The sequence below is a fragment of the Micromys minutus genome (assembly GCF_963924665.1).
Source record: "Micromys minutus genome assembly, chromosome: 1".
NCBI lineage: Eukaryota > Metazoa > Chordata > Mammalia > Rodentia > Muridae > Micromys > Micromys minutus.
Genome location: NC_137969.1, coordinates 67,809,328 through 67,833,944, shown reverse-complemented (window position 1 = coordinate 67,833,944; position 24,617 = coordinate 67,809,328). Strand labels below are relative to the sequence as shown.

Sequence of the window (24,617 nt, the reverse complement as noted above, 5' to 3'; positions counted from 1 at the left end):
GGTTGGTTCGGAGAGTCTGTATGTTTCTTACACCATGCTGTGTTTTCCAGGCATTTAACATGGTCTGCACAATTCCCCAGAGCACGTCTTCTACTCTGGCCCAGCACCAAACACAACTGCAAATTACTTTAAAATCAGCAATTTCCAGGTTCCAACTTGCCATGATATATGGACACTCAGGATTAACCAACCACAAGGTAGACTCTATGAAGGACCTCAAAAGAGGGTATAAAGCACTGGTGTTCTCTCTCAGGCATGTGTATGCAACATAGATTGTCTGTTTCATTCAGTCTTCAGTTTCTGCCATGGATCCTCTTCCAGGAGTCTCTCCATATTCCTCTGTAATCCCCTGCTCTTCTCCTTCCCAGACCCTGCTTTTCCAACAGCAACTCTTCCTCTGAACACCCAGAGGTGGGCAAAGCTCAGCGTGGAGTAACAGTATTGTCTCACCTTCCTCCAAAATGACTTCAGCTAAAAACCTTTGAGCTCTCTCACAGAATTTCAGTAGAGTGAGGATAGATGTGTCACTTGATACCCAACTCTAAAGCCAGATGGACAAGCACCATATAACAACATCAGGGCTGTAATGATTAGTGGTTTAGATTCTCAGTTGGAATTGGTGGGAGGTAAAAAGTTATCACTATACAAATAATGTTGAACAAAAAGAAGAAGAAGAAGAAGAAGAAGAAGAAGAAGAAGAAGAAGAAGAAGAAGAAGAAGAAGAAGAAGAAGAAGAAGAAGAGAAATCAATCTCTTGACTTAGTTTGTGTTTTTCTAGTTAGACAAGGACTCCATGTATGTTGTGTGTTTGAAGGGAGAACATTTGTCCTTGACCTCTAATCTTGTATCTAATAGTTAACAGATTAATGTCTGATTCTTGGTATTCTTGGTCAATTAAGTTCTTTGATATGAGAAATAAAGAGAAAAATTTGCTGCTCAAAGAAGTTCAATGTATTTAAAGAAAGGGTGGAGGTTTCAGTTTCCCCCACCCCCACACCCCTTAGCATTGGGAATTGAATCCTGGGCTTCAAGCATGATAGGCAATTGTTCTACCAATGAGTGGTCTCCTGACCCCTTTTTACTTTTTATTTTGAGACAGAGTTTCATCAAGCTCCTGTGCTTGTCCTGAACTCACTCTTTAGCCCAGACAGACCTTGGTCTAAGAATCTTCCTCTTCAGGCCCTCCAGTATTGGAAGTCACAGGTCTGACATTAAACTTTTGTTGACACAGTAAAATCTCATTCTGTGTCACCAATTCTGCAAGCCTACAGCTAAACAGCATGGTCACTCTTGGAGTTTATGTACACTGACAACTAGTGACAAAACTAGGAGAATATCCAATGTTCTAAAATATAAGTGAAATGCAAACATCAAAACTTAAATTTGGAGTGACTGAGGATTCTAAAGGGACTAGAAAACTGTGTTTGATTTCCTGGTTATCCGTCATGAAACCCCACATGACAGCATCACAGAGCAAAGCACAGCCATGGTCATTTCCTCCTGCTGGGAGGAGAGCATGGGGCAGCAGCAACAGAGCTTGTTCAGTCAGAGTGCTCTTTACAAAGACCACCAATGGGAAATAACCTTTGCTGAGGAAGTTTCTGCATACAAGGCACTGAGTACTAAAGATGTGAACATTGCTGCTCTTCAGGTACAAAATCATTTCACTCATCAATGGGGGACAAAGGTTAAAACCAGTTCAGTGAAGAGTGCAGCTACAGAAGTTTTTGGAAAAAAGATAAAGAAGAAGAAAAAGAAGGAGGAGGAGGAGGAGGAGGAGGAGGAGGAGGAAGAGAAGGAGAAGGAGGAGGAGGAGGAGGAGGAGAAGGAGGAGGAGGAGAAGGAGAAGGTGAAGGAGAAGGAGAAGAAGAACTGAAGAAAAATAAAACAAAATGGTTAGTCTTGCCTGAGTCCTCCATCCTGCCTGTCATCTCCTTTAGACTTTGTGAGCAGGTGAGAATGCACAAAAATTGGCACTTCATTGGTCCCAGATGAGCAGTTCCTGATTGGTTGCCATTGTCTACATTACCAATCTCTAGGCTTTCAGGAAGGCTTCCGTTTGTCTGTAATGTGGAAGTTGCCTCCATGGCTGAGTGGTCCCACTCACTAGCCACTGCCTTGCCAGCTGGGCCATTCCTTTCACAGATGAGAACAAGTTAGCCTTGGAAGAGGCTTGATGGTGGTGGTGATTGTTTCAGCAGTGATTAGAAAAGAAGTCTTTGGGGCCTTTCTACGTGTGTTCAGAGACACAAGAGTCTCGAATTGAAAACTACACACATGGTACCACATGTATAAAAGACATGCAACACAGCAGAGCACACATGCCCTTTAGCTTCAGTGTGTTCTAGGTCACTATTACACAGAAGTGTGTCCATATTAAGCACACTGTCATCAACAGTACTTACTTGCTTTTAAAACAGCAGAGTCAGTGCAAACCTAGCTAACCTATGGATCTCCTCAGAAGACAGCAATGCTAAGGAAGCAAATGAAAGAAGTAGAAGCCCTCCCCCAATCTCATCAGTGGCACTGATGTAGCAACTTGACATTTACAGGATTTAAAAAAGTCTCTCAGCAACAAACAGAGCGCATTCCCATATCTGTTGCTTTAAGGAAATGGCAGCATTCCTGATAAGCAATTTCCAGAGAAGATCTCTACAAAATGAAAATGGAATATGTCAATATCAAGGTAATCTTCCAAAACAGAATTTCTGACTTGCTCTGTTTGATTGTCACAATAAGATTCCAGATGGCTTAATTCATCTGAACTGACATCATAAGCATCATCTGTAAGCACTGACATCATAATGGACAAATTAGTTAACCAAGTCAGAATGTGCATTACAGGGGATGGTCAGTCCATTTGTAATGATATAAAACTAATGACAAGATCTAAGAGCAATTAGCAAGGCTCTCATCCACTAGGAAAGTCCTGCTTAGATGGATATCTGTCAGGGGGAATAAAAGAGAGCAGGCAGGAAAGAGTGTTAAAGGCTAGGAGGCGTCTTGAGATCATGGGCATGGCTATAATAAAATAAAGTCTCAGTTAAGGGTTGAACAGATCACCTTTCACATCGCCCGGCCCTCTTGGTATCACCTTGGTTAGAGACCATCCAGACCCCAAGGCAGGAAGTGATAACCACAGAGAAAGACAAGGAAGTCACTGAAGGTGATCAGTTCTCAGCCCCAATTTATCAAGAAGAGCCAGGAATATGTGCTGAGGTAGCAGCAGGAACTGAGGATGATCAGACAGGGGAAAATGAAATTCTCATTGTCGCCAACAAGTGCCCAGCTTTAACTAGAACACTAGGCTATGTTGGACACAATTGGCATCTCCCCCACAGTGGCAGCACTATTGAATTGGGCACAGCATGCAGAAGCAACTACAGAACATGCACACTGGCTGCCATTGACCAACTGACTCTAATACCATTACAAGGGAGTCAGAAAAGACTGAAAAAATAAATAAACCATGTTAGCTGCTTTAAAAAATAAAAGTGAATATATCCAGTTTTAAAAAAAGGAATTTAACAAATGCCTCCCAGTTACTAAGAAAACATTGTTTCAGATGCCACCCTGTATCCACGGTAGGTAATCTGTTGGCCTGGCAACAGATTACCTATCCAGCAGGATCCATTCTAACCCCAGGATGGTAATAGAGTCATTATTCAAGTTGGTAATGACAGCAGAAATCAAGTTTCTATTCATTGATCATTTTTACATTCTACACTCACACTGGTTAGAAATATTGAATTGTTCAGAGACATAGTAATAAAAAATAAGTATACTACTCAAGCACTCCATTTTTCCTGTTCATATCTTCTTATTAGTGACTACTTTAAATGGCCTTTTGAATTGTGTATATTGTAAAACATGATTGGTAACATGTTTTATCTTTTAATTCATTGGGCTAGATAAATGAGTAATATCACATTTTTAATGTCCAAAAGCTGCCTTTTCAAGGGTACCCTTATATAGGACTATTTCAAGCTCGATAAAGTCAGTCTTGGTATTTAATTAAAATACAGGACAAACTACTACTTTTTTGTTTAATTTTGAGATTTTAATATAATTACAACATTTTGCCCTTCCATTTCCTCTCATATACCTCTCTGCTCTGTCCTCAAAATTACAACCTTATTTTTCATTAAATGTTGTTTTACACACAGAGAAAGAGAGAGACAGACAGACAGATAGACAGAGAGAGAGAGAGAGAGAGAGAGAGAGAGAGAGAGAGAGAGAGAGAGAGAGAGAGTCAAACAGAAACATACAAATTGTATTATGTTTTCAGGGTTGACCATCTGGTACCAGACAACCAATTGGTGTGCTCACCTCATGGAAAACCTCTTTAAATAGGTAGTCTTATAGATGTTTGTGGTCTCAAGGGGACTGTTCCTTAAGCATGGATAAATGCAAGCTTAACAGAAACTGAGAACTCCAGTTCACTTCTTGTCATAGTAGAAATAGAATAACTTTCAAGTCAACCCATCGAATGTGATGAAAGTCTTCCAACAGTGAAGCCTGTTATCTGGTTCTATAGAGTAAGATCATTTTTGAATGTCAAGGGCATGGAATCTTAATAACATACTAGCTCAGCAAACATGCTTCTTCTGAGGCTTGGTTAATCTAAAGGCGATAAGATGGCAGTAGTCAATGATCTAGAGGTATTATCTAGGTTTGGTCAAGTCTTGACTTTAAGCTTCTCCTTCATGAGGACATCAGTAATGTCTTCTTATGTTCTTTTGAAGTCCTATGTAAACTCAAGTCTTTATATATTTTAAAACTTTCACTACCTTGCTTTGGATTGGGCCTTTATAATCTCTGCTCCAACTATAAGCTACAAACTGATATTCTCTATCCCTCTTTTCAAGAGAAACCTATTTTAAAAATCAATACTACGATTTACCAGATTTAAACAGAGCCAAGGGCTTATCTCAGCAGAGTGCAATGGCTTAGCATACTCAAGATATTGTACTTAATCATGGTGAAAGGAAGCTGGTCCTTGTTAGCTTGACCAGTGGATGGCTGGGACCCATGGATATATAGACAACATTGATTGTACTCAAAGGTGTGTGTGTGTGTGTGTGTGTGTGTGTGTGTGTGTGTGTGTGTGTGTGTGTGTAGCTATGAAGTTGGGAAGTGTTTTGTGAATGGAGAGAACCAGGAGGAAATGGAACAATGACATAAAGAATGAATTACTGAAATACATGGTACACATGCAAAAAATTCTCAAGGAGTGAATTAAAATATTATATTAAAACAGTAATTTCTTCTTATTTTTCAGAAAAAAAATCTGTCTTCCCAGAATTTTTAGCTCCTACCTTCTGCCCCCCCCCACCATAAATTGACAAAGTCCATGTACTCTGCAAACACATCATCTTTTCACAAAGGCTATTACAGAGTGATATGTGGATTAACAGGCATCTGTCCTGACCTAGAGGCTTCCCTTCCATCCACATGAGACTGATTCATATTTTGCAAAAACTCTAACAGTCACCTTTACCAACCAACGTCTTGGACCCCAGAAGCCCTAGCAGGACCCTACAAGCTTCTACCACCGGAAAGCCCCTCCTTACATTCTCACTACAGTGTGATCCTCTCACAGTCAGAGACCACCTCTTCTTTCTCTAAGCAAAAAAAGAAAAACACTTCCAATGCCAAAAACACCCAAGTCATGTGTAATTTATGATTATCAGGGAAGATTCCATAATATTTTAGCTTAGCAAGCCCAAAATACCATTGTCTAAAACCAAAAAAAAAAAAAAACTGGTGCACACCTTTCAGTTTATGTGATACATAGTGTGAAAATGGATTTGGAGAATTTCTGTTCACTCAAATATCATTGAAAAGATTAAACTAGTTTTTACAAGCATTTCTGTTGTAAAGCTAAATAATTTGCATATGTTGACAAAGCTACACAAACCTAAAAGTATTAGCACTTTGTAAATCAGCATGAAAGCAAATATTCCCACTAAAAAATGATAATGATGGTTCAGCTAGCTAACAGATAGCTAATGACCACCTTCTATGCTGGATGCTGACTTTAATGTTGAGATGAAAAGAGTGAGCATCTGGAGTCTCCCTGTGGTTTACATGGTTGTCAAGGAGAAAGACATTATCTGCTGCTACTGTGGAGGCATTCATAATTACTAGATAAAATAAAGAACTCTGAGGAAAAGGAGCATGGTGCTAGGAGAGGATGCAAGGAAGGTAACCAGTGTAGGTAAGAAGAAGTGATGTCTGATCAGAGCACTTAGGGAGAGGGCAGGGAGTGTTTAAAACAGGAAATACTCATGTCAAGACAGTAAGATGAAGACAGAGCTAGACAGTGATTTCTATGGCTGGAACCTAGGTATTACTGTGAAATGGAGTCCAAGAGTTCATTAATGACATGTGGTTGTGTTTCTAGGATGAAGGGAATCAGAATATAATGCCCCCCAAAGATCCACTTTAGAGTACTGACAATTTGAGCTAAACACAACTAAGAAACAGAAGATGCAGGTAGGACTTCCTGCTTCTACCATTTGTACTTAAGAGAAAACACATTACCCCATAAAAAAGACACTTCCTGGTGCCAGTAAGAACATGCGCCTTCAGCTAAAATGGAACATGGGTATCAAATAAGCTTGCATAAACAAAACTGATTAAAAAATAACCTCACTGTTAAGTACACACACACACACACACACACACACACACACACACACACACACACACCTGCCTCCCAATATGATCCCATTTATATTCCTACAATTCTCTAATCTCCTGTTTTTATTCTCAACACTTTTCCACAATTTAACTTCCCTTGTCTACACCTCTTAGTCTGACCTTTCATTAACCTTACATTTCTCTATAATTCCTCCACGATGCAAGAATGCACCAGCTATATTCATAAGCCTGACCCTTGAACTTGTTTTTCTTAGTTTTCATTGGCAGGCCCTACAGATAAAAAGACAAAACTTTAATCTTGCTGAGGATTTGCCTTTATCTTAAAATGAATGAGGGACTATAAATGGTCAAGTTTGAGATTTTAAAATTTTAGAGTAACCACCCTGTGGAGAAAGGAAAGATGGCATGTAATGTAGACCTTTATTCTGAGAAAAGAACAGATTTCAGACTAGAATAATACTAGAACAAACAAAGATGAGACAAAGTATTTCATGGCTACTCTGAAGAAGACATTTACACTACCTGATGCCAGAGTAGAAGGAAGAGGAAGAGGCTATAGAAAAAGTCAGGGGGCGATAGCATTTTTCACACAATAGCTTTTATAATGATGGGAAATGAGAAGAAGCTAAGATACAGTGATGAATCTCATTTTGGACATGTTGAATTTGAGGCTTCTTTGAAATATGCACTCAGAAATCATGGAGATTAGGTTGTGAAGGGTATGGATTACACCAATGTATTAGCACACGAATCATAATTAAAGCCATGAGCATGAGTGGCATTGCCTTGAGCTAAGAGAGAATGAGAATTCTGTCACCATGTCAGAGTTTCACTGATTCTACGGCAGTCTGCCCAAGGGCGACTCTAGTCCTGAATTAGCCGGATCGACGCCACCTTTTCTTTCCCCACCTCTAGCTCTCTGAATTGTACGTTTATACTATGAGGAAGGAGAGCTTTAAGAAATCGCCAGACTTTAGAGAAACTAAAGAGGTTTAGTCAGGGTCACGATGATCCACAAAAGAAACAAAGACCAGGGTCATTTTATAAGCACACCAAAAGATTTCCATCAGGAGGGCCTGCAGACTGTAGGGTGGAGGGAAACATCTATAATACCCAGAGACCTACAAGTAATAGTATGTCTTTATCATGCTGAAATAGCATATTCTTTTACAGAAGAAACCTCAAGGCAGAGGTCAGAACAGTAATGGTTATCAAAATTGGCTCCACTGAAGATTAAATATTAGCATGCTGCATAAAAGTTCAACCTGTTGAACTTCCTGACCCTCCAAATCATTCTCTATAGAAACAGACAATAATTACTTTAAATATTGTAAAAAATAAACTACCATATAGAGTTTCTAAATATGTAGCAGTTTCATAAATTTCTAATTAATATTTATGACAAAGTCAACACAAAGATACATTTATCAGTAAAAACAAAACAAAGAAAATCTGATCCAGGCATGGTGAGGCACTCCTGCAACCTCAGCAAGGAGAAAGATTGTAAATATGAGGCCAACCTTGGCATTCTGTGAATGACATTGAGTCTCATATAAAGAAGCATAATAGACCTCAGAGGCTTACACAAATCTGTAGACACATTAGAATACTAAAACAGCAAGGATCCCTCTCCTTGAGACGTAAGGACCATTGTGTATTATAAGCTTATTAGTTCCTTAGCATTCAAGGTATCCAGGATCATATACACCAAAAGTCTACATTCAAATAATACTCAATCTTTTTACAATGCAATATATGATCTAGCAGGAAAGCACAAAGGTATTCTATTTTAATTCCTTGTTAAGAGACAATGTGCCTAGGTTGCCAATTTTGATTCTTTCAAACAGCATGTAGCCAGATAAAATAGCATGGCTGTATAATATTATTACAACAAAAAACACTTTTAAAATGTGATATCCTTTATTTCTGCTAGAATTCATAACCTTTTCTGCTCTCTTTGGGATGTGGGTCTCTATTGTACTTACATTTAGACTCTAATATAAAGCGTTTTTGATAGATAGCAGCGCTGTGGATTGTCTCACTGAATATTTTATCCTTGAGATGAATAAACTCTCCAAGTTACAGGATATGAATTCTAGGGAAATGGTTTCTTTGCAAACTGTGACTTATGAAACTCATTTAAAGAAAATACTCCATCAAAGCTACAGGTGTGACTTTAACTTTATAGTTATCTTTTCCAATTTTCAGATACCATGGTACAAATTTGAGTGAACATTTTAATAAGCCTTGATGGGTGATATTTGGGTTTCATCTTTCAGTTTATATTGTGATGGACTATTTATTTTCAGATATAGGTTGTATTACTTGAATTGGGAGGATCTGAGTCAAAAATCCCTCCCTGATGCCTAGAAGACATGTTTATGTACTGTGTCAGGGTTCACATTCTACTACATTCACATCCAGTGCTCACCCACATCAAACTAAGATAATGAAAAACAGACAGGCTTGGGAGACGCTTGCTGGGTAAAAGATTTGCAGCATAAAGGTGAAGATCTGAATTCAGGTCCCTGGCATCCATAGAAAACTTCCATGGAAGAGGCATGCTAATGTTAGAGAGATGGGAACAAACAGATGCTAGGTGTTCACCAGTCAGCCAACCCAGATGCAACTTGGAGCTCCAGGTTCAGGAAGAGACTTTACCTCAAAAGCAACATGAATGAGCAATTAAAGAAGACACATATAGATCAGTACATACACCTATGTGCACACACTAAAATAATAATTACTCATATCTCATGCCCATGGTAGCATGAGAGATAATTCTCATAATAGTTATACTTTCATACTTAAGAACATGGAAACCAGGATTTTTGTCAGACCAACTGAATATTGCAAGACCTTGGGTAATTCTTTTTCCCACAACTGACATTTTAAATTGTATTGTCTTTTATTCAATCAGCATACAAAGCAATAAGCATTGTGGGACTAGCAATTTTTTAAACTCCTACTAAAAGAACACACTTTGGTCTCTGATACAATCTGGACATTTAGTGTGATGGATTTCTCTAATGCAATTAAAATAGTAACTTCAGTCTTAACAAATCAGTGTCCACTGTGTATTTGGAATCTTGCATTCCTACAGGTTCTTTATCGTAATCAATTTTCGGTTGTTACATTCCAGATGAGTGAACATTTGCTCCAGACAGAGCAGCCAATCAATCCCTCTTTTACATAAAAAATGTTTTTTTTATTCTTCTCCTTATTATTATCATTCTGAAACCATAAGAATGATGTATTTATTGTATAAGGCAGAAGATTGCTCTTGAACTGAATTAGAATCCTAGTGTTGAAAAAGCTTAAAAGAGAAAAAAGAAGCAGTGCACATGGTTAAACAAAGGTAGATGTTTGATGGTGGAAGTTGGATGAATTAAGGAAGAGAGGCTCTCGTAGAAGCTATAGGTCTGTTTCTCCAAGGACAAGTGCAAGAGCAGCCAAGCTTCCAGGAACCAGAAATGCCCTTGCTCATCTTCTCTGCTTCTCTTTCTCCATGTGTTTTATTGCTCTCAATGTACAGATAAGTTTTCTCTTCTCTCTTCACTTGGCCATTATTCTACCTCCAGGTCAACATCTCCTTATACCTAAATTGCATGATGCAATTATGAGATATCGGTCTTTCTTTCAATCTGTCTTTCTTTTTGTCTGTTCATCTGCCTCCCTGTCTGTCTATCTATATATTTATTTATCAATCCCCTCACCAATACTTCCACATTGTCATTTTAAGAAGCTCATCAGAATCTTAGGGACTTGATACTCCAGGCTAAAGTTGATACCCATATCTACCATTCTATTGTGGTGCCTGAACTATTTCTACAATTGAAAGATCAGTGAGGGACAAAGACAATGCTGTAAATTGTTCTATTCAAGGATAGTTCCTAAGTTGACTAACATGGAAGACCTGTCCAAAGCAGGACCCCCCCCCCCCACCTTAAACTGTAAAACAGTGGGATGTTTACTTGGAGAAGAAAAAAAAGAGCACAATTGGTAGTAAAACATAAATCAACATGCTTTGCTTTAGAATCATAATGGAATACATTCTGGGTATGAATCCCAGATGGAGCAGGGGTGTTGAGTTCCATTTGCAACTGGCCATTTTATTTTAGGTTATTGCTGGCATAACATGGCTATTATGACTTAACATACACTTATATTTTTTCAGCTCTTGAGATTGAACACAGAGTCTCATATGTGGTAAGTGGATGACCATATCTTCAGCATCCTCGTTACTTCTGAAGCATGGGCTCTGCTTTATGAAGCTGATTGGTAGCATGCATTGCTTCTGACATCCACAATCCTATGAACTGCAGAGATCTTTGGCTCTGGAGTAGTAGACACGATGAGTTATGTTTCCCTCCCTGCCCCTCATTTATCCTTCACACAAAAAAATATAAACAAATGCCACCAGATGATATACACTGACTTAATGTCGGATTTTAAAGGAAGGACAAAAGATGATCAAAAATAATGAAAAGGTTTACATAAGCAAGTTAAACAGTACTCGCTATCTGAGTAAAGCATATGTTCTTAAACACTGACCAGACTTGTTAACAAGCTTCTTAGGAGACAACAACTTGTAAAAAAGCTTCTTAAACCTCATTGTTAAAATTGAGGTTCTGATTTATGGGTCTACAATGGTCCTGGATATTATATTTCTAATAATTTTTCAGGCAATGTTAAACCATCTGTGAAAGACACCTATAATATGGTGCCCCACATATGGGTAAAGATCTGTCATGTTCATGACCATTAAGAAGATGAGCTTTTTATCTTAGCCATTCTGGCTGCTGTGAGGAGAATCTCAGGGTTGGTTTGATTTGCATTTCCTGGTTGACTAAGGATGCTGAAATTTTCTTCAGGTGCTTCTAGGCCATTCAATATTACTCAGTTGAGAAATTTTTGTTCAGTTCTGTCCCCCATTTTCAATAGGATCATTTGATTCTCTGGAGTCTAACTTCTAAAGTTCTTTGTATATATTGGATATTAACACTCTATTGGATGTAGGATTGGTAAAGATCTTTTTCCAATCTGTTACTTGCCGTTTCATCCTAATGACAGTGTCTTTGCCTTACAGAAGCTTTGCAATTTTATGAGGTCCCATTTGTAAATTCCAAATCATAGAGCATAAACCATTGATGTTTTGTTCAGGAAATTTTCCCCAGTGCCTGTGCATTTGAGGGTTTTCCACACTTTCTCTTCTATTAGTCTGAGTGTATCTGGTTTTATGTGGAAATCTTTGATCCACTTGGACTTGAGCTTTGTAAATGGTAATAAGAATGGATCAATTTGCATTCTTCTGCATGCTGACCTACAGTTAAACCAACGCCATATGTTGAAAATGTTATCTTTTTTCCATTGGATGGTTTTAGCTCATTTGTCGAAGATCAAGTGACCATAGGTGTGTGGGTTCATTTCTGGGTCTTCAATTCTATTCTTCTGATCTACCTTCCTGTGTGTACCAATACCATACAATTTTATCATGATTGCTCTGTAATACAGCTCGAGGTCAGCGATAGTGATTCCTCCAGTTCTTTAATTATTGAAAATAGTTTTTGCTACCCTGTTTTTATTGTTGTTGTTGTTATTCCAAATGAATTTGCAAGTTGCTCTTTCTAACTCTGTACAGCCACCAAACCCAGACAATATTGATGATGCCAAGAAGTGCGCGATAACAGGAGCCTGATATAGCTGTCTCCTGAGAGGCTCTGCCAGAGCATAACTAATATATAGGTAGATGCTCACAGCCAACCACTGAATCAAAAAGGATTCCCCCAGTAGAGGAGTTAGAGAAAGGAGTGAAGGAGCTGAAGGGGTTTGAAACCTCTTCAGAACAACCATACCAACTAATCAGAGTTCTCAGAGACTAAGCCACCATTCAAAGAGTATACATGGACAGACCCAGGGCTCCAGCTGCATATGTAGCAGAGGAGGGCCTTGTTGGGCATCAATGGGAGAAGAAGCCCTTGGTCCTGCCAAGGCTTGATGCCCCAGTGCAAAGGAATGTCAGGGTAGGGAGGCATGAAGGGGTGGGTGGGTGAGAGAATACCCTCATAAAAGTAGGGGGAGGGATAATTGGATCAGGGATTTATGGAAAGGAAACCAGGAAAGGGGATAACATTTGAAATGTAAATAAACATAGCCAATACAAAAAAGTTTTTTTTTTTTTTTTTTTTAAAAAAAAAAAGATGAGTAGCTAACCTGAAGAAAGCTGAATAAATGGTACTGAAACTGTCATTTACAGACTGGTACCTGATGCCCACAACCTCCTGTCCCTGATAATCTTAGCATTATCCTTTCAAGCGATCTCAGGCCTTCCCCAGAGTTGTTTCTAGTAATACTGAGGGTGGCCAAATCAACAACTGCCTTGTTTCATTGGTGAGACTAATGTAAGATTGTCCCTGATAATCTTAGCATTATCCTTTCAAGCCATCTCGGGCCTTCCTCAGAGTTGTTTCTAGTAATACTGGGAGTGGCAAAATCAATAGCTGCCTTGTTTCATTGGTGAGACTAAGGTAAGAAATGTTCACAGGGAGAAATGAGAATCACAGAGGGGGTGACAAGGATCAGCAGTAGAGGTTGGGCAGCAACATGGCAAAGAAATTAACACGGAGGCAGACCATGGTGAAGATCTGGGGATAGGAATTATCAAAAATCACTGAAAAATAATAAAGTAGAGAGAGCTCGAGTCCACTATAAATTGAAATTATTGTTAGAGAGAAGCCAACAAATTCTAGACATATCAATTTATTGCAAAGTAACTAAGTAAACTCTGAAGCTGGAATTTCTTAAATTTTATAAGGAACACAGTCTCAGTATAGCACAAAGACCTTAGTATGATATTACACTTCTTCTTTATTTAACTGCTATTTCCAGTGTTTTATACTGACAAATACTAAAAGAGGGCATATTTCCAAGCTCCATATCCAAGCCCACTTTGCCATTAACACGGCCATGCTGTCAGTGAAGAAATCTTCCAGTAACTTGTCAGGGAGAAATTCCTAAATCTGATGATCTTAGTAATTTCAGAACCCAGTAAAATAAATAAATTTTACAACCAAAGATTGCAAAACTAAGACAAGGCAATAATCCAGCATAAATTTCCTACTGGGGCCTTTCTATGTCCCAAGTGCACAGTGTGTTCTAGCTATTTTCTCATTCATCTATTAATCAAACTTAAAAATATTATCATAAGATGTTTAGAAATGCAAGTATGTAGGACTACTGTGAGTTGTGCAAGATTAGTTTACAAAATAATGAAACTAGAATTTTCTAGAAAAGTTCAACATTCTAAAGGCATTCATTACTGGTTTGTTTTTACATGGGACTGGGCTAGAGAAGGAGAAGGAGTTGATGGTGTAAAGAACAGAGAAGGGGAAGAGAAGAAGGGAGAAGAAACAGCTTAGGATAAGTTTGATAGAGTTCTCTGGACTGAAGATTGAAAAGATACATCTTCAGAAATAGAATGTTCTGACATAGACTGATGGCATAGTGCTGATGACATCAAGTTGCAGGTACAGAAAAGAACAAGACACTGGATTGAAGTAGACATAAAAAGTAAAAAGGGGATACCCTGTGTTACAAGGGACATGTCACCTATGGAAGCTCTCAATAGACTGAGTTCCCTCTTTTCTCTCCGAAGCTAACAGCTATCATACCCCAACCAGGGCCTTCTTGGGTGCCCCTCCAGTGTTCTGTCTTGCTCTTGCCCAGTGTTCAAACTTCCTGATTACAGCCTTCCCTTGACCCTGCTTTGAGAGAAAGGATGCTCAGCCTTTTCACAAGGTCCTGTCATGCACCCTCCCACTTGTGCCTGAATCTCTGTGTCTCAAATTACCTCTGTTCATCGTGATTATGTCTCAGGCTTTGGAAAATGTGGCCTCAACTTCTTCTGTCCTAACTAGGTAGAGTCATGACCATTACTACTTGGGTCCCACTAGAGGGTCTGCCATAGGCTCATAGAGCCAGCACACACATTTTTAACTGGTTATTGTCCATTCTTTCTCTTTGGTTTTATGCCATTTCAAATGATACTCATGGTCTCCTATTTCTGAGAAGGAATCTCTAATGCTCAGTCATGGACACTAAGATAAAAAAAATGATCTGTGTCCTCTTTCATCCTACTTGCCCTGTTACAAAATTATTTTTGCATTCCTTTGTCCTTCAGTTCCTAGGTGTTAGAGATTGGTCTACAGATGTTTTCTAAAAGAGCCGTGCCCATTCTTCACAGCATGCATTTCTTTTATAGTATGTGCATGCATATATCCATGTACAGATAGATGCATGAAAGTGCACTCATATAGTCCCCACATTACTCTGTTCCACATCTTTAACAGAGTCCATTGCTGAACTTTAAGCTCAGTATTAGCCCAAACTTGCTGACCAGTGATGCTTGGGAATTTTCCTCTCTATTTTATCCCTCTCCCGCTAAGGCTGCTATTCCAGTCACACTGCATAATGTCCAACTTTTGATATAGGTTACGTGGAGCCAGGAATTGATTCCTGGGTCATGTATTATAGGCCCTTTACAGACACAGCCACCTCTCCAAATCCCTTATCATAACCTTCTATGCAAATACATTAAAGCTCTTTGTCACGCCTATTTGTCAGAATTTGAAACCTCTCATTATATCCACAACCATCCTTGCATGGTCACCTGCTTGCTTTCTGTGTCACTGCCTAGCTTTCAGGTATAACTGATGTGGCTTTGTCCTCTAGGTGTTCTGACCCTTCTAGAAAATGGCCAATTTTGAGTATTCTGTGTTTCTAGACTCCTTCCCTGACTTCTCCTGGATCATCTCTAACTCAGCCTCCACATCTAGTCTCCCTGGCATAGTTTTACTCATCATTAATGATTTTTACATGATTCTTGTCTCTCTTATTTCATATACGTTCATTGGTCCTTCCAGGAAACGTCATGCTGGGCTTGAACTCTTGGTACATGCCATGTCTTCCAGTCATCCCAAGGCTTTACCAACACAATTAATGTGCCATGGGATCTTATACATTGCTGTTTAACAACACTTTAGAGGTTTAAGAACCAGTTATGTGACACGTGTGGAAGAGAACAAGACACATGGAGAAGAAAACATAAATGTGTTGGATGCCCACTTACCAGAGAAAACACTGGGAATCTTGGAAAGGAAGCTTTTGACGGTACGGATGGGAATTCCATTTTTTTCGTCTTGCATACGTGCTATGACATCTTCCATCTAAATGATAAAGTAAAGAAAATTTAGAAAGTTGGTTGCACTTTTTGAGAAAATTGCTATTTCGTAGCATTTGGAATACTTGCCTTGTCTAATGAAGAGCAATTCAATATTATTGTCTTTCTAGGATTTGTTACACTAATATGTTTTAAGTGTTGCTAACAAGAGGTGGAAAAGAGTAGCAAGTGGTAAGACAGGCTAGTGGAGATGCATTGAACTATTGATAAGGATTTTGTGCTTTGACTATTGCCTTTGACCAAGTTACATTTTCTTTTGCTTTAAAAGCTGTCAGAAATAGTGTTTGGACCAGAAAGCACTATTGGCAAATTCATGGTATCACAACTGAACTCAATCCAAAAGAGAGTGAAGCCTGAAATGCCCTGTGTGGAGCTCTCTTTAAAGTGGGAACTTCTACATATTTAGTTAATGTTTGTATTCAACCTGCGATGAAAAATAGAACAGACTGGAAACCACTGGTTTCTTTTTTGCAAGTGTGAAAAGAACCACAGACACAGATGAGAGAGAAAGAAGGGGGGTGAGAGGAAGAGAGAGAGGGAGAGGTGGGAGAGGGAGAGGTAGGAGAGGGAGAGGGAGAGAGGAACCTTCTACCTGAAACTCTGCCCACTTGGCAGATTGTGCTATGATTAGCTTCTTTCATTGTGTTAGAACACCTCCCTGGTGTTATTAAAATATTTTCTTAATTCTAAAATCTCCTAGTCACCAAGTCTAAGGTGAATTTTAGTTCTACAGGAACCATTCAAATCAAAGCCTCTGACTCCCTTCTGTGCTTAGCAGCTCTGTGACATAAACCTGCACAGAATCACTGAGCTGTAGTGTGGGATTTGAAGCCCATTTGTCCCTTTACCCATTCGGTAGTCAGCCAGTGGCTGCCAGCTCTAGGTCACACTCACCATCAGACAATCCTATATAAGAGCATTTCTGCTCTGAAAACCCGCCACAACCAGCAATAAAGCCAAAGGTGAAATCGAGTACAGCCTGCAGTTTTGTTAGCTCTGTACCAGGATCAATTTCCCATCTCAATAATTACACCATCCTTATGTAAAATGCTAACACTAAGGAAAGCTGAGAAATGGCCCAAGGGGAACTCTCTGTGTTATTTTTCTATCTTTTCAGTAAGACTAAAATTATTTCAAAGTAAAAAGCCATTTAAAAAAAAAATCACACTCTTTATATCAATGAGTCACCTAATTCCCACCACACAGTTTCAGAGTGATTTTCAACTCAAAAATCTAATTTGCTTGGCTGAATGTCATCAGATTTCTTAATATGAGAATTACACGAATGGGAAGAACAGGTTTTCATGTAAGACAAGTCTGGATTTGGCTCTCAACTATTATAATTACTGTACTTGGAAGAAGTTAAATAATTTTACTAAGACTTGCTCTACTCTTTCATAAAACAGTGAAAACAAAGCTTAAAATCTTTACAATGCTGTATGGGGGCCTGAGGTCAGGACTGGGGTAGAGTAAAATATTAGAAAGTTATGTAATTCAATCTACAAAAAACCTGGCTAACAGACTGGACAATAAACATTGGACTTGAAATATTGTTTATACTCGAGACATAGGAATGTCTCTTCTCCATGTTCAGGCTTCTAGGCAGATGCAGACATCATTCACTGTGTTCTGCTGCCTGTTCATGTACCACTGCTAACTCCAGGGGACCCAGGTTCATAGGCACCCCAGCTAGTCAGGTATGACCACAGAATAAGAAGCAAGCTCCCAGGGTCCATCCTCCTCTCTTTGCTAAACGTCTACACACCAGGGCTGCTCCAGGGAGGCAGCCTCAAAGGAGTTATCAAGTGTGCTCAGGGAAGTGGGCTTCAGGGTAGACTCACGGGTGCACAAACAAGTGGCATTAAGGCTATTTGCTCACCCTCCTCTATCCTCTTTTCTTTAATGGATGTGCTCAACTCAAGTGGAACTGGAAGAAATGTTGGTTATCAGGCCTCCAAACCCCTAACTGTAACACGTTCTCCACTTCGTAATGAAGATATCTAAGTATAGAAACATGAAATAGATATTCTGCCTGACTCTTTAGGTGATGTTTACCCTTGATTCAACTGATAGAATATTCAGAAATGAAGAATAAGCTGCTTCGCCTGCCTCCTATCAGCCTTTAAGCCCCTGTATTATCTGCTTAATGGCTTAAACCGGACAGACTAGACAGCCGCCAAGCCATAGCCATGAGTAGAGGCACTTTTTCTGTGAAGTCACCTCTGTGCTGAGGGGCACTCTGGAGCAAGGCTAGGAGGATGAAAATTTAAAGTGACCCACTGTTACATCTCAAAATCTTTGATTTTTTTTTTCCTGAGCCACAATTTCTTTCTTATTTTTAGTCCTGATTTGGGGTTTTGCTTTGTAGCCCAATTTGAGGGGCTACCTCCTGAATGCACAAATCTAACCACAATTTTTATAATGAAAAAAATTAACCATAATGTAAAAATTATGGCGAGGTTTTGGCTGATTCAATGTTTGCTTCGGTATGATTTATCCATAAACATCACTATGGCGTACATGGGCATTAATGAACATAGAAATCAAAAGCAACAAAAGCCAAAATTAAACACAAAGGAAAAGACAGAAGCCTGGTACCTAAGTTACAAAAGACACCTCTTAGAACCTATCCTCCAATGTCTGTGTTGGGATCTGTTAATCTTCTATCAGTCTTTAACATAAGGTTAATGATCTGCCTTAGGAATATTAGAAACAGCAGCTGGGTATAAAAAAGAATGCTAACCCCAGGCAAATCAGTTAATAGAAGAAAGTGGATAGGAACAGAAATAAAAGATTGTAAAATTACTTCTAAGAAGGATTAAAAGTCTCTGGGACTATTTCGTTTAAAAACCATGGAGGGGGCATCCACACACTTTAAGAGTTCCATGGGAAGATTTAAGACACGTGTTCCATGCATGCTGTGTGCATGTGGAATGTGTAGGTATTTTCATCTGTATCCATAAACAACACACACACACACACACACACACACACACACACACACACACAATGTTGCTGCTATCTTTAAGAGATGGATTGTAGTACTTGCCAGACACATTCAGACCACAGACTCTCATGTCGCTCCAATAAAGTGACACCATATTAGTTCTTATCCTTGACAATTACTCTGAATATTTTATACCATCCTCATATTTACTGATAATGCCTAGCTCAGTATGAGTGCTGTGGGTAGTTACTCTATTCTACTTCAGTGAAATGGCAGCAACGAAAGACTCTTGTAGATGGTGCTTGTAATTAATTCCTCAAAGATACGGAATTTGATTTTAAAATGTCAGGATATTTGCATATCTGCTCGAGAACCATGTAAAATATGAAAATGATGTATACTTAGAAGAAATGAGGCCACATCTATTTCTGATAAGATGAAAGTGCTGCCTTCCGGTTTTTTTTCCCACAAATTTCCATCTTAAACTTATTTAGAATGAAAACAAGGTGTCCAATAGAGCAGTATTGGCAAAGCCAATCCTTCCTCTCACATGAGCTTACTCATTTTTTGACAGAAGTTGAGCAATGGTCTTTTTTGCAATGTACCTTTGACGACACAGACACATATGGCTCAGTGCATTGAAAACACTTTGAAGTTTATGTTACCAAGTAATTCACATTTGATCTCTGGGAGAACATAATTTTTCCTTTACGTGGAAACTTATTGAGAAAATAAATCCTATCTCATCCATCTTTGTAATACTAATATAGTAAGTGTCTGGTCAATGACAGAGGTTTAATTTCGGAAAGAAAAACAAAAAACAAAAAACGCAAAAAGGAAAATTGTTGTTAAAGACATATCTTTACATTTTCTGAAAGATCCAAGAGAAAAGTTTAATTCATTGAAAACATTGTTATAGGGTATATGAAATGACCTTTTATTTTTACCTAATTTATAGTATAGAAAATGCTCCTGTTAGAACTTGCAGAACAATGAGATTCTGAGCCCTGTCTGTAATCTAAAACTTTCCTTGTCTTTCAGTTTCATATAACACAGGGGTCTCTCAATTCATACATTAAAAGAATTTCTCCCCTGAATGTGTCACCTTAAGTCAGCAGCTGAGTCTGAGATTGTCTGCCTGTAGGTGTAACTCCAGTTCACAACCATATATGGGATCTCAATACAAAAGATTCTACTGAATGTCAACATAGGGTCTTTTAATAGAAACCCATAATGACTTTTTCTTCTGGAATAGCTTAAGCAACAAATCCAAGCTTGAGGATGACATTCACACACCCATCAACCTAAACAGTCTCAGCCCCAACACTTGGAGGCTATCAACAGAAAAGCACATTATGAAGACCCATCTTTAAAGAGCTTCAAATGATTGAAGACAGGGACCAGACATGTCCTCAGTACTGATGGGAAACCTTCCTAGCACTCCAGTTTTCTCGACAACTATGGGCATGCAATTAAATGAACCATGTAGCTACGTTTACCAGAAAGGTTTGTACAATATCCTTTGTACAATGTTAGTAACATTGACTTCATTAGCCCCAGCCACTCTCTGAGACACCCAGACTGCCAACAAAGCACCAAAGTAGAGCTGAAACACACTGTACTGCCTGGTTCTGAGAGAGAATGAATTGATCAAAATTCCAAAGGAAGTTTTCTAACCTTGTATTGTAACCCACTATTAAGCACTGGCATTTGGAGACTTAATGAGAGCTGAACACCTTGAATGGGTCTTTCTCATGTGCACATAACTTTCAATTTATGTGCAGTGTCATTTTAAGTGCTTGCCATGGAAATGGGAAAACTGATTGCTAAAGGGCTTTTTAGATTCCTTAGGCAATTAGGTGGAGGCAGGTATGCTGAAATTTAAATCTGCCTGTGTATTTCTTTTTCATTTAGAAAGCTTTTCCATGGGGGGGGGGTGGTTGATATGCGCTACCAACCATGAGCAGCGCTCAGCAGAGAGGGCAGAGCCAGCCTCTAATGAGAGTTAAATAATAATGCGATTAAAATTTGCCACACAGACTGATTTTTTTTCCTTTTGCTGCAGTAACTTAATTAAGACTGTAATTGATGGTTTTTCCCCACACTGCAGCTCATTTCATGTATAGAGGCTGCTGCTTCTGCATTAATAACAACTGTGAGTATAAGCCAATAGGAGCTACTTATGTAAATCTGGGCTACATCATTCTCAGAAACAGTAGCTAATTTTAAAGACTAAAGATTTTTACTTTTTTATTTTTTTAAAAAAAATAAATAGTTTTTAATGTGTGTTTTGCTTTTCCTAGTCATTTCTGTACTCGAATTTGAGGCCAAAATAATTTTGATATATAACCTCAGAGAAGGGGGGAATGGGAAAGAAGGCTGGAGGGAGTAGAGAGGGGGCTCCGTTATTGTCTTGTTCAGTGGGAAAAGAAGACAGTGGAGAAGAGTCACAGAACAGAAAGTCCACAAGAAAGGCAGTCTGGGAGAAAGAAGACTGAGGCAAGATGCTTGGTAATAAAAGTCAAGAATAAAACAATAACAATAATTGAAACACAGACATGCTTTGGCCAAAAGAGACAAGCACTCAGGAAACTTCGAGCTTGAACACTGGAAAAGGAGTGAGGTAAGCCAAGTACTCCCTGATCAATTCCCAGAAATCTTTGTCTATGGTACTGGAGCCTGAGTTTTCAGACTTGTCTTGTTCCCATGAGGTGTCATTTTTGTAACCTTCAAGTGTGAGTTCAAGTAAGAGAGTCATTGGGAAAATACTAGGAATAATCCACAGTAATCAGGGCTAAAGCAACGGAAACCACAGGGTTGGAGGTTCAAGAAAGGATGGTGATGTGACAAAGCCTGAGAGCACAGAGGTGCTTGGATCTGGGTGCTATCTGTCTTCAAGGTGGGAAAGAGTAAGTCTCCTGGACGAACTGGTGAATTTTAACTTTCTCAGAAAAGTGCCCTTGGTGACCTAAGGCCATGCCTGCCTTTCTACTGTGAAAGCTGAGAGGAGGTCCTGCTGTTTCCTGCACATGCGCTAAGAGACTAAGGCGAAGCAGTTACACAGGGCTAAGACAGCACTGTGGTCATGTGACATTGCAGGACACCAAGGGACAGAGATAAAGAGAATAGAGAAATCTCTAGCCAGGCCAATCAGAGGGTAGCTTGGCTATGAGCATCCCACCAATTTTACCTTCATAAAAAGATTGAGTTTGAGCTGATGGGTCCGATTTTAGTCAGTTTCTTCTTTCTGCCTTCTTCAGGCCTTTCCTGCCTATAACACCAGCCCCTTTCCCTCCCATTCTTAACTCACCCTGATTTATAGAATGAGGTGCTGCCTGATTTTAGAATTGCAGCAGTTTTTAAACTGCTGAATGCCTTCAATTTTTATTAACATTGGCTTTTAATGCCACCAGCTAGCTGTTCTCAAATAGCTTGCTCAAAGGTCCCTCTTAAATGGGTTCCTGGCCTGGTCTGTGCACATACTGATCTGTTGACAAATCCAGGATTTAAATTAGAAACAAGGCTGATAGTCCTTCATTTATTTAAAATTTTACAGGGGGGCTGGAGAGACAGGTCAGCAGTATAAGGCTGGTGCCCCTGCAGAGGACCAGAATTCAGCTCCCAGTACCAACAACCACCTGTAACTCCAGCTCCAGAGACTCGAGCACCTTCTCTGTCCTCCAAGGGCACTTACACTCATGTGCACTATGAACATACTGACACATGGATAAAAACTAATTAAACGTGAATAAAATTCTATTGCTAGGAAGTTACCTCATTCAGTAAATGTGTCTTTGCTGTGCAAATATAAGAAGCGGAGTTCTGGGTAGGCAGACCAGCAGTCCCAGTACTGGGGAGACAGAAACAGGAAAATCCTTGCAGCTGACTGGCTGGCAAGCCAACCATATCAACAAGTCCCAGTGAAGTGAATAGCATGACTCAAGAAAAGGGAGGTGGGCAGGGACTGAGGAATGACAGCTAAACCTGAACTTTAGCATCCACATGCATATGTAAACATATGTATCTATACCTGCACAGACTTAAACATGAGAATACACACCTACGCACATACACACACAACCTCGTAGACTGTGAATGTGCATAGCTGTTCAGATTTCCTCAGTGTAACCCAAAATTGACATAGCATTCTTTCGCTTTTCTACATCAATCTGTATGTACCTTGTGCCACACACACACGCCAATGGCTCAGGCCTCATCTCACACTCTTGTGCTCTGCAGGGTCCCCCTTATTCCCATCTGTGCCTGCAGGAAACCAATTACACTCCCTAGTTGCTGTCAAATTTGAATGTCTTACTAAGTCTTGCATTCCTTCACAGCATATGCTGCCCTCTTTTCCCATGACCACGCCCCTCCATACACATGTGGTACCTCCTTTATATTCAACACCTGGATGATCCGTGTCTCCTTTGCTCTCTGGGGCAAAGATTATGATAAGGGAAGGCATCTAGTTTTTACTTTCTAAGGCTCTATCCTGTCTGCATGTGTGATTTGTTTTCTTGCATTTTGTGGGCTTGATTCTGGGTTGTTCCTGTTGTTGTTTTGATTTAGATGGTTTGGTTAGTGCTATTTCATGGGGTGGGTTTGGTATTTACTCAGCTATTTATTTTCTTATTTCAGAGGCCCATGTCTCACAGTTTAGCTTTGAAAATATAATCCCCTTCTCTTTGCCTCTCAAGTGCTGGGAATACAGGCATATACCATAAATCCAAGACTTTTTCTTTATTTTATCAGAAATATACAAAGCGTCATCTGTATAATTAGGAATATCTCCTATTTTGTTATTAAAGACTTCCCATCTTAATAGGATTAAAATGATAAACTTAATCCTGTTATTCAAACATCTGTTGACACATATTTTGAAGTTAAATATCATTGTTAAACATTGTGGACAGTTGCCAGGATCTTTCATAGCCTAACCGATGAATAGAAAATTTTAAATCTTTTAAAATTCCACGTGTAAGAAAGCATTTCTTGAATGTATCCCTTGCCTTTAGAGAATGAACATTTGATAGATCTTGCAACAACCAAATTGATAATATGCTTGAGGCCATTTAAAGCTATGTACTCTGTTTCCTTATTGTGACTCAGTTTCCCTACTGTGTCCATAGCTTGTTAAGTTCAGCTTGCCTTTAAGAAGACAATGTAACAAATTTTATTATGCCTTAAATTTCTCTATCAATCAGTTTTATAACCTAAGCTAAGGATATAGCTTTCACCTCAAATTATATATAATCCCATGCCCCTGATGCAGAATGTGTGAGTGTGTGGGGTGTGTGTGTGTGTGTGTGTGTGTGTGTGTGTGTGTGTGTGTGTGTGTTTTGAAGTAATCATTTGCTGAAAGCAGCCAATAGTTTGGAAGTAACCTTAAAGAAAACAAGTGTCCACCATAAATGGAAGAAACATATAGAAATACAGGTTGATAATATCTGTGTAAGTTCTGAACACAGTTCTGAGTCAGTGGGGTCAATAATATAATTTCCTCATTTGTAGCATATCATAAAAATTATTAAGACAACAGGTCTCCCATTTTTTCCCAACACTATGTTTTCTGTGATATTCAATAAATATGGAGCAAAGCCCTGTGCTAGAAACAGATCATGGACAGACAGAAGACACAACAGAAGCTGAGAATTAAAATCTGGGCTGGCTTTTGGTTTGAACTACTCCCTCTTTCTTCTTTAATTCAGCTTAGATTTACCAAGATAGTGGGATAAATCATTTGTAGTCTAATTTTCTCTTGCTTAC

At 39.1% G+C, this 24,617-nt stretch overlaps 1 protein-coding gene across 2 annotated transcripts in view; it reads right to left on the bottom strand.

Moving 5' to 3' along the window:
* RGS7 (regulator of G protein signaling 7) overlaps window positions 1–24,617 on the bottom strand; it is a 393,216-nt gene that overhangs the window by 174,481 nt on the left and 194,118 nt on the right. For both annotated transcript variants that reach the window (XM_080924215.1, XM_080924214.1), the window contains exon 3: window positions 15,794–15,890. In XM_080924215.1, coding sequence (XP_080780341.1) covers window positions 15,794–15,890 — 97 coding nt within the window. The remainder of the gene's footprint in view (window positions 1–15,793; window positions 15,891–24,617) is intronic.